The sequence below is a fragment of the Erythrolamprus reginae genome, chromosome 8 (genome assembly GCF_031021105.1).
Source record: "Erythrolamprus reginae isolate rEryReg1 chromosome 8, rEryReg1.hap1, whole genome shotgun sequence".
NCBI lineage: Eukaryota > Metazoa > Chordata > Lepidosauria > Squamata > Dipsadidae > Erythrolamprus > Erythrolamprus reginae.
In genome coordinates, this window is record NC_091957.1 from 1,722,893 (window position 1) to 1,733,070 (window position 10,178).

At 45.0% G+C, this 10,178-nt stretch overlaps 1 protein-coding gene across 1 annotated transcript; it reads right to left on the bottom strand.

The window, feature by feature from the left end:
• Positions 1-537: 537 nt before the first annotated feature.
• Positions 538-8,365, bottom strand: LOC139170687 (torsin-1A-like). Its single transcript, XM_070758175.1, has 5 exons — positions 8,107-8,365; positions 6,864-7,129; positions 5,968-6,143; positions 4,666-4,793; positions 538-1,838 (listed from the first exon to the last, which is right to left on the bottom strand). The coding sequence occupies exons 1-5, from the start codon at positions 8,318-8,320 to the stop codon at positions 1,588-1,590; spliced, it is 1,035 nt and encodes a 344-aa protein (XP_070614276.1). The 5' UTR covers positions 8,321-8,365; the 3' UTR covers positions 538-1,587.
• Between the last annotated feature and the right edge of the window lie 1,813 nt (positions 8,366-10,178).

The following is a 10,178-nucleotide window of genomic DNA, read 5'->3' on the forward strand; positions in this document are numbered from 1 at the left end:
AGTACAAGTGCACTAGAGTGCCTTCCGTCCCCTGTCCTATTGCTCTCCTATATCTCCTATACCTTTCTTCTATTCCTATATCTCTTCTTCTATTCTTTCATTGATATGTTCTATTCCTATATCTTCTTTTCTATTCTTTCTTAGATATATTTTACTATGAGTATCTCCTCTATAACCTTCATCATGTATTTTACTATGTGTATATAGATATATACCCACTAAAACCCTCATTGTGTATTGGACAAAATAAATAAATAAAATAAAAAATAAATAAATCTAGGTGATGGCTTTTTAAATAGGGCTTACAAAATTTAACAAGTCCACCATATAATAAAACCCCACCCCATTTCCCACAGCCGCAGTAATCGACACAAGTTGAACTTTTTAATGAAGCCCTTCTGAACACATTCCACCATGTTGCGCCCTCCAGACAGGGTAGGACAGCAACCTTCAGAATTAACCAACCGGCTTGGCTTGGCTTGATTCACAAAAATATTCCAGAACTTTCAACAAACCGCTGTAAGAGATGGATACTTCCTTGTTATGGAAAGCTGCTTGACCAAGCCATTTTATTTGGATGGGTGAAGGAAAATAACATTTTACTAGTGATCGTAGAGACCCCCAACATTAAAATAGTCTCAGAAATTCTGTGTCTTGGCACGAAGGCAACACCAATCAGAATTGGTTCCAATAAGTTCTTGCTTCAAGGAATTGTAGATGGTTCTCAGAATACTTGGAATATAGCAGTAGTTAGGATAGTTAGGCAGTAGTTAGGATGTGTTTTATTCCAAAGTTACAAAAAATATCTCCCTGAAACAAGAGTTAAATCGCTTGTTGCTTGACAATTCTGGCAGCGGGAGATCTCTTATCTTAGATTATTTTTCCTTTAGCACCAACACTGGTCTCGATATAGAATAAAGGCTTTTTAAAAGCAGACGGAAGGATACCCAAAGAATCATTTCTAATGAAGTACTCTATGTTAGCTCAAAATATTCAAGCTGTTAATTAAGGGGTTTTTTTCATTTAACATTAATTTATTCTTTTTAATTTAACATAAAAAAAAATGCAGAGGTTCAAAACCATTCCTTCATTTCATAGGAGTCCCAAATGTTTCAAAAAGAAAAAAAAACAGAATACTTTACACACCAACCGTTTATCTAATTAGAACTGTTGTCATTTCCAGATAGAAGGGCATGTTTTAAAGCAGTGTTTCCCAACCTTGGCAACTTGAAGCTATTTGGACTTCAACTCCCAGAATTCCCCAGCCAGCGAATGCTGGCTGGGGAATTCTGGGAGTTGAAGTCCAGACATCTTCAAGTTGCCAAGGTTGGGAAACACTGCCTTAAAGAACTCGTAACATGGACCAAAATGCAGTCATGATTAAAAACAATTTTTCAGCGGATGGTCCGAGAAAACTCTTCTCTGAACGAACAAAGTTCTTCCCCCATCTCAATGAATCCGTCCTATTTACATAGGTTAAAATCTTAGGGGGGTGGGGGGGGAGAGACTTGGTTTCTTTTGAGTTCAAAGAAATGAACCAGTTCATTTCCCCTCCCCCGTCTCCGAAGTTGCACGTGGGAAACCATTTTAGACGTCGTAGTAGAAATCTAGTTTTGTGTAAACTGTCTTGCACCCTTTGTCAGAATAGATCCGCTCCTCTTTGGGGAAGTAGGTCATCTCATTAGCCACCCGCGAGACCACCTCTTCGTTGACCGCCAGGCCCCGCGATTCCAGTTCAGACCTGATGCACATTTTCACGTGGCTGATTTCCAGAGGCAGGAAGGGGATAAAGTAATCAATGACATTTCGGTCGATCAGACTGCTGTGCCAAAATCCACCTGCAAAAGGAAAGCACATTTGTCTTGAGTGTGTTCTGCCGCCGTGTGCCAACTGCCCTTAATTACAGGTTAATTAGTCCAAGCAGACACACACACACACAATAGAAGGCAAATAAATGTTCTTTATCAACAGAAGAGAAGATAAAAAACCTCCCTTTTAAACTTCAAAGGGATTTCTTGTAGCAACAAGGCACAGTTGGAATACAATACAAGAACAAAGTCCAATTATTAACTCAGTAACTCTGAAATTGGGTCACAGCTACTGTTCTCCAAACAGTGATAAACACTCACAATGAAATCCAAAGTCCAGGAATTCACTGCTCACAGTCACTCATGCCCTCATCACCTCGAAACTCGACTGCTGCAACGCTCTCTACATGGGGCTACCTTTGAAAAATGTTCGGAAACTTCAGATCGTGCAGAATGCAGCTGCGAGAGCAATCATGGGCTTTCCCAAATATGTCCATGTCACACCGACACTCCGCAGTCTGCATTGGTTGCCAATCAGTTTCCGGTTACAATTCAAAGTGTTGGTCATCACCTATAAAGCCCTTCATGGCACCGGACCAGATTATCTCAGGGACCACCTTCTGCTGCACGAATCCCAGCGACCAGTTAGGTCCCACAGAATGGGTCTTCTCCGGGTCCTGTCAACTAAAGAATGTCGCTTGGCGGGACCCAGGGGAAGAGCCTTCTCTGTGGCGGCCCCGACCCTCTGGAACCAACTCCCCCCAAAGATTAGAATTGCCCCCACTCTCCTTGCCTTTCGTAAGCTGCTTAAAACCCACCTCTGCCGTCAGGCATGGGGGAATTGAGATCCTCTTCCCCCTACGCCTTTACAATTCTATGCATGGTATGTATGTATGTATGTTTGGTTTTTTATATTAATGGGTTTTTAATTGTTTCTAACATCATACTACTATTGTACACTGCTTTATTGTTGCTGTCAGCCGCCCCGAGTCTCCGGAGAGGGGCGGCATACAAATCCAATAAATAAATAAATAAATTCAGGAATCCAAACACCAATCAGGAAACAATTCACCTTGAACTACGATCAGATAATCTTCCACAATGGCCAAGCCAACATGTTGCTATTTTATCAGCAGCTCTAATTACTGGAGCCCCACCCAACCACAGGTGGCCTCTCTTATCTCCTGTAATATGTCTTAAGTTGTTCTCTCCTATGCATAGCTCTACGCATGTCTGTCATACGTTCCTCATCTGAATCCAATGAAGATAAGGAAGATTGATCTCCTCCTGGGCTGTCAGCCAAGCCCCCCTCTTCCATCAAACCCCCACTTCCTTCGTCATCGGATAATTCCCTAGTTGACTCTATGGGGTGCAAAGCAGGCCTGTGACATGTGGATGTTTCCCCCACATCCACCTCCACATTCATTGGGGCAGGAGCTGGGCCAGAGCTGACCACAACAGAGTGGGATTCTTTTGTCATGCAATTAAGACAAAGGCAACTATAGGCAGTCCAATATTTGAGGGGCTGCCACAAATAAGAAGGGGATCAACTTATTTGTCTTTCGCAAGTTACTTAAGACCCACCTGTATCGCCAGGCATGGGGGAACTAAGATCTCCCCCAGGCTTATTATATTTCATGTTTGATGTGTATGTGCTGTACGGTTTTTAATTGTTGAGGTTTTTATATGTTTTATTATTAGATTTGTTCCATTGTTATGCTGTTTTTATTACTGTTGTGAGCCGCCCCGAGTCTTCGGAGAGGGGCGGCGTACAAATCTAATAAATTGAATTTTCCAAAAGACCAGAAGGCAGGACAAGAAGCAATGGATGGAAACTAATCCAGGAGAGAAGCAACCTAGAACTTGTTGTGGTTAGCTCTGCCCCAGCTCCTGCCCCAAGGACTGTGGATGTGGGGGAGACATCCACATGCTGCAGGCCTGTTTTGCCCCCCCCCCCGGTGGAATCTGCTGATGAAGGCTCCTCTGACCAAGAAGACATGAGTGACAGGGAGGAGGAGAGTGGGGCAGACAGCTCAGAAGGAGATCAATTATCTAGCTCCTCCTTGGATTCAGAACAAGAGTTAATGATACAGCCATGCATGCAGAGAGCGATACACAGGCAACAACAACTGAGAGATTATTATCAAAGAAAATGAGGCCACCTGTGGTTGGGTGGGGCTGTGGTCATTAGTGAGGCCGCTATAAAGAGCAGCCTGTGGGTTTGGCCATTGTGGAGGATTATCTGATCGTTGTGTTTTGTGACTGCTTTGCTGACTTTGACCTTTTGTGTGCTGATTTTTCCCCGCTTTGAAACTAAACCAGGGCAAAGTGTGTTTCACTTTGTGAAAGAAGAAGGACTGTGAATTGCCTCACAGCTGCAAGCTAAGCATCACAGAACTGATAAGGGACTTGTGCAAATTAACAATTTGTTTGGAGACGAGGGCTCTTTGCTATCCCAAAAGAGGGCTTAGTTTAAGTGAATTTTCATTATAAAGAACATTGTTTTGAATTTTCAAACGTGTGTGTGTGTGTGTCTGAAATTTGTACCTGTGAATTTTGGGAGGATTCTACCAGAGAGCCCGACAGAACAGAACTAAGGAGGAATCTTCTGACCGAATAAACCAGGGGAAGGACTTGTCTCCAAGCAGGTGTGAGCGCTCCACCACTGCAGGTTTTGAAAACAGGTTGGGCGGTCAGTTGCCCGGAACGGTATACGTTCTGCTTCTGCAGGTGGTTGGACTAGAAGACCTCTAGGGTTCCCTTCCAACTCTGTTGCTCTGCTTTTCTCCAAAGCAGCTGAAGGCAGGATGAGAAGCAATGGGTGGAAACTTAAAAGATAGATAAAAGTGTTACTCACTGTTTTTGTTATTAAACACAGAGTTTGACAACGCCGTTTGCAAAACATGCAGAAGCAGCTCTTCCCTCTTCTTTCCTTTCTTCCAATAATCAAGGGCCACTTCCGTTATTTTTTCAGCCCCGGCATTGCTGGAGGAAAAGGAGGGGGGGAGTTTTTCACATGGTGGCAGCTGAAAGCGGTTTCTATGCTAAAGGGTAGAGGACTGACCAGTGCCAGCCTCAACAACTAAGCAGTTGTAGCTTTGAGCAGTCACTAAAGGAACTGTTGTAAGTAGAAAACTACCTGTTTACCTGCAGCTCAGGTGTCCCTGAGTTGGCTCTGGTTTCAATGGCTGCCCCTCCCACCCCCTCCCTACTTAGCCATAGACATTCTAGTCCCATCCTTTCTAGTCCCAACTTTCGCCAGACCCATCCTCATCTGTTTAGAACCCATACTACATTTCTGACATCAACACCCTCGAAAATGTCCAGATATACTTCACCAGAAGAGCCCTTCACTCCTCCTCTCGAAACAGAAGACCCTACGAAACTAGACTGTGTCTAGAAAACTTAGAACTACGACGCCTTAAACATGATCTAAGTATTGCCCACCAGATCGTATGCTGCAACGTCCTGACTGTCAAAGACTACTTCAGCTTCAACCACAACAACACAAGAGCCCACAACAGACACAAGCTTAATATTAACCGCTCCAAACTTGACTGTAAAAAATACGACTTTAGTAATTGAGTTGTCAAAGCATGGAATTCATTACCGGACTCTGTAGCATCATCCCCTAACCCCCAACACTTTACCCTTAGACTATCCACGGTTGACCTCACCAGGTTCCTAAGAGGTCAGTAAGGGGCGTACATAAGTGCACCAGGGTGCCTACCGTCCCCTGTCCTATTGTCTCTCCTATATCTTCTCTTCTATACCTATATCTTTTTCTGCTATTCTTTCCTAGTTATATTTCACTCCTTTATTTTCTCCTCTATTCCCCCTTTAATACATTATATCCTCTATAGCCCTCATTGTGTATTATTGTGTACTGGACAAAACAAACAAACAAATAAAAATAAATTGCAGCTGTAAGTTGAGCACCTGTAATTGCTGGGGAAATATTTGAGAAGGAAACAAAATACAGAACATACAAAGGGACTAAAATTAGGTTTAAAATACCCCAGATTTGTTTAAAAAACGAGAAGTTTGAAATCTAGGAAACTTTCCAGAAAATTTGTTTTAAAATATATATTTTGGGGGGGGGGGGGGGGGGGGCTGTTGGTTGTCTGTGTGGTAGCCAAGCACCGGCACAGGACCTCACCTGAGGAAAATGAAAATCGCTTTTCGATACGAGACGCCGTCTATTTCTTCGTAATATTCCAAGAAGGGCTTGATGGAGTCGATGAGCCCAGCATGCATTTTATCCATCTCGTCAAATACGAAGACCGACCTCCCACAGGCGCTGACGTTGCCACGAATCCACGCTTGCAACTGGTCCTGAGAGATTCGAAGCAAAGGTGAACTTGGAGGGGCCCATCGAAAAAAGTGGGGCAAGGAAACTAAATCCCGGCAATCCACACCCAGGGGACCAGCGAATAACTACCAAGGTTAATGGTAGACCAACAACCAAGAAGTCAACTCAGGCAGGTAAGGTGATAGCAAACAACAGCCCAATCAAGGAATCATTGCAGTCTGCATGGTTGCCGATCAGTTTCTAGTCACAATTCAAAGTGTTGGTTATCACCTATAAAGCCCTTCATGGCACCGGACCAGAATATCTGCGAGACCGCCTTCTGCCACATAATTTCCAATGGCCAGTTAGGTCCCACAGAGTCGGCCTTCTCCGGGTCCCGTCGACTAAACAATGTCGTCTGGCGGGGCCAGGGGAAGAGCCTTCTCTGTGGCGACCCCGACCCTTTGGAACCAGCCTGTTCTCCAAACTACTCAAAATTTCCGCTACGTGATGGGTTTCACCTCTGCTTTCTATCATTGATGACGTTTCCTAGTTTGGTAATGAAATGTCTTTCAGCTCGCAAAAGGCAATCAAATGACCCTGCATCATAAATACAAGTCTGACTTTAGATCACATAACCTGCCAGATGTGGGCAAAGTTTGTGCGACAAGCCCCCTTTCCCAGGGCCTTCGAATGGTCCCTACGTGAACCGTTACTGAGTAAAACAACGAGCTTCCCTGCAGCTTCCCTCAGGGTCCACTTACCTTGTAGTGACTGATGTTCTGCTGATGTGGGAAGTGTAGGGTGGACACGAACTGGTGGACGTATTTGCTCTTGAGCCCTTCGTCGTAGAGGCTCTCCGCCACAATCTTGCTGACGAAGTTCTTGCCCGTCCCTGTCCAGCCGTGCAAGGAGAGAGCCAGGGGTTTCTTTGGGTTCGGGTTCGTCAGAAACCCCGTCACGGCTTTCACAATCACCTCCGACACCAGGTGTTGTCCGAAGACTTTCTTTCCCAGATTGTCTTTGAGATCTGCAGCAGGGGACGGGGGGACGAGGAGAGAAATGATGGGAGAAACCAGAATGTATTTCTTTTTAAATGATTATCGAGAACATTGGAACTTGGGTGTCTGCCAGTCTTCTGCAGATTGATGGATTGGATTTGTATTCCGCCGACTGTTTCGAGGAATGTTTTGCTTTTTTCCTTTCCGAGGGGGAAGATCAACAAAACTCATTAAATAAAATAATAATAAAATAAAATAATAAAAATAAAATGAAAGGCACTAAAAACAAAGGGGAAAAAAAGCGGTGGGAGAGCACCACGAATTTCCCATGCAATACACGCAGCCCTTGACTTTACAACCAATTTATTTAATTGCATTTATCCGTTCATTCATTCAGACTGCTACGCCGCCCACTACCTCGGCTGTTACTGTGAGTGGCTGTTTAAAGATACAACAGCACTAGAAAAAAGTGATGTTCTACACCAGGGGTGAAACCCTACAGGTTCTGGAGAACTGGTTGTGGGGATTTTGAGTCGTTCGCAAAACCGGCAAAGGGGTGGGAATGGGGATTTTAATTCAATGTAATTCATCCGACTTCTGTGCCTCCCAATCGCATAGGACTGGGATCAGTAGTGAAAAAATGAGGATTCCACCACTGCTCCAGCATCCCCCGTGGTCACGTGATCCAAATCCAGAGGCTTGGCCGCTGATTCGCATTTATGACGGCTGCAGTTTGATTCCCCCTTTTGCGACCACCTGGCCAGCAAAGTCAATGGAGGAGCAGGATCCGCTCAACAAGGGTGTGACTTAATTTAACAGACGCGGCCCTTGGCTTAAGGAGTGGGGCCAGGTCGTAAAACACGCTGAAATTCATTTCAGTGTCTGGCTTAGTACCCTGGTGGTCGTAAGTCGAGGACGGGCTGGCCATTCGCCGCCGCCACGCCTACCTTCCCCTGACGTCAGAGCGCCCCCACGCCCCCTTTCAACCAGCCGTGACGTCACCCACCTCTCCCGACCTGCGCCGCCGGCCTTTCCACGCAGCATTCGGCCAAGAAGCAATAGAGGCTCTTGTAGGAGATGAGGCCGGTGAGGGCCGAGGCGGCGCCGGCGGCCACCGCGAAGCCCACGGTGAACGGGTCCATCGCCCGCACCGCCGGGCTCAGCTGGCCGAGCACCAAGGCCAGGCCCCACAGCGCCCCGGGCGCTCCGAGAGGCTTCATGGCCCCCGCCTAGTGGACATTAGCGCTGCTCTTCCTCTTCCGCCCGAGCGTGTTCCGGCCCCGCCGCCGCCATTTTTGGGCCGGGCGGGAAGGCCATTGGCTACTGGGAAGGGAGGGGGCGTGGCTTTTCCAGTAAGACCCAAGTCAGGGGTTAGCAAAGTCGGCTCGTTTGACAGGTGAACTTCAATTCCCAGAATTCCTGAGCTAGCATGATTGGCTCAGGAATTCTGGGAGTTGAAGTCCACAAGTGATAGAACAGCTGACCTTTTTTTGTCAAACAATTATAGGATGGTAATTTGTACAAATAAAACATTAAATAAGTAATGATAAAAAGTAATGATAGAAGACAATAGAACAGGTCAGTGAGCCACATCGCTGCTTCTTCATTTTAGCCCCAACCTGCATATGCACCGGAGCTCTCCAAGTCCTGACAGGCGTTTCAGCCCTCATGTGAATTGCAATATTCTTTTATGTGGGGTGGGGCACATATTTCTGCCTGCTGGGATGTGGTCTTGCTCTTGCTCTGGGCCTGATCCCCAAATATCTATTATTTGATTTAAATAGCTGCCCATCTTCTACGGTGAGGAGGGGGTCTCCTTATTCCCCAGGGCACCAGAGGGCCGGACGAGGAACAATGGTTGGAAGCTGACCAAGGAGAGATTCAACCTGGAAATAAGGAAGAACTTCCTGACGGTCAGAGCGATCAACCAATGGAACTGCCTGCCAGGGGAGGTGGTGAACTCCCCAACTCTGGACACCTTCAAGAGGAGATTGGACTTCCATTTGGCTGGGGTGCTGTAGGGTTTCCTGCTCAGGCAGGGGGTTGGACTCGATGACCTAACGGTCCCTTTCAACTCTATTAATAAATAAATAAAAATAAATAAATAAATGTACGCTACAGGACTCTGCATGCACTGATAGGCTGTTGCCCCCACGGGGAAGGGGGGATGATGCAGTGGGGTAGTAAGTTTATACACAATTTATTGAATACTTTGTAGTAGTAGTGGTGGTAGTAGTAGTAGTAGATGCTTGGAACAAACTTCCAGCAGACGTGGTTGGGGACTGAATGTAAACATGCCTGAGATAAACATAGATCCATCCTAAGATAAAATACAGGAAATAGTATAAGGGCAGACGAGATGGACCAGGAGGTCTTTTTCTGCCATCAGTCTGCTAGGTTTCTAATAGTTTTTTTACTGTCCTTCCTTCTCTAGTACTTTAGTATGATCCTTAATTACTTTTAAAACAGGAAATAATCAAATAGTATGTTTTTACCTACAAACGTTTTAATCATTTTAATCATTATCTAGAATTGGACTTTTATAGCAATTAAAGAAAATTTAGCTACTTGCCTAATCTGTTATCATACTGAACATCAGTACAAAACTTTCAAATGTTCTTGTGCTCCTTGACAAATAGTGTAATGCTATCATTTGTCCTTTTTATGGCTATTCAAATAACGTGATGTAATTAACCGAAAAAGAGTTCAAGCACTTATTTGAAAACTTATCTTGGTCGGTAAGCCGTTCCCATCCAGTCACATGTTTAAGCCACCCCATCACAATTGTCAAGCCACTCCCACCTGGTCACATGGCCAGCGAGCCACTCCTACCTAGTCGCATGACCATTAAGACACACCCACACAATAAGCCATGCCCACAGTGGTACTAAATTCTTTTTTGCAGCCCTTCACTCTGTATGGCTTGCAAACAACTGTACAGAGAACAATTGAACTATATAAGGAATAAAAGCAAGGAAGTCCTATGGAAACATCTAAAAAGTAATATTTATATTATGTTCTATAACATCAATTCAAGTTGGAAGAGTTGAAGGACCAAGTTATGGATGTTCCATCATT

What these genes read in the sequence shown, in the direction of transcription:
- LOC139170687 (XM_070758175.1), bottom strand. Translation starts at nt 8,320, where the DNA reads ATGAAGCCTCTCGGAGCGCCCGGGGCGCTGTGGGGCCTGGCCTTGGTG. An exon ending in AGAACATCAGTCACTACAAG is followed by an intron (nt 6,144 to 6,863) that starts GTAAGTGGACCC and finishes CGAATCTCTCAG; the next exon opens with GACCAGTTGCAAGCGTGGAT. An exon ending in GCGATTTTCATTTTCCTCAG is followed by an intron (nt 4,794 to 5,967) that starts GTGAGGTCCTGT and finishes CTTTTCCTCCAG; the next exon opens with CAATGCCGGGGCTGAAAAAA.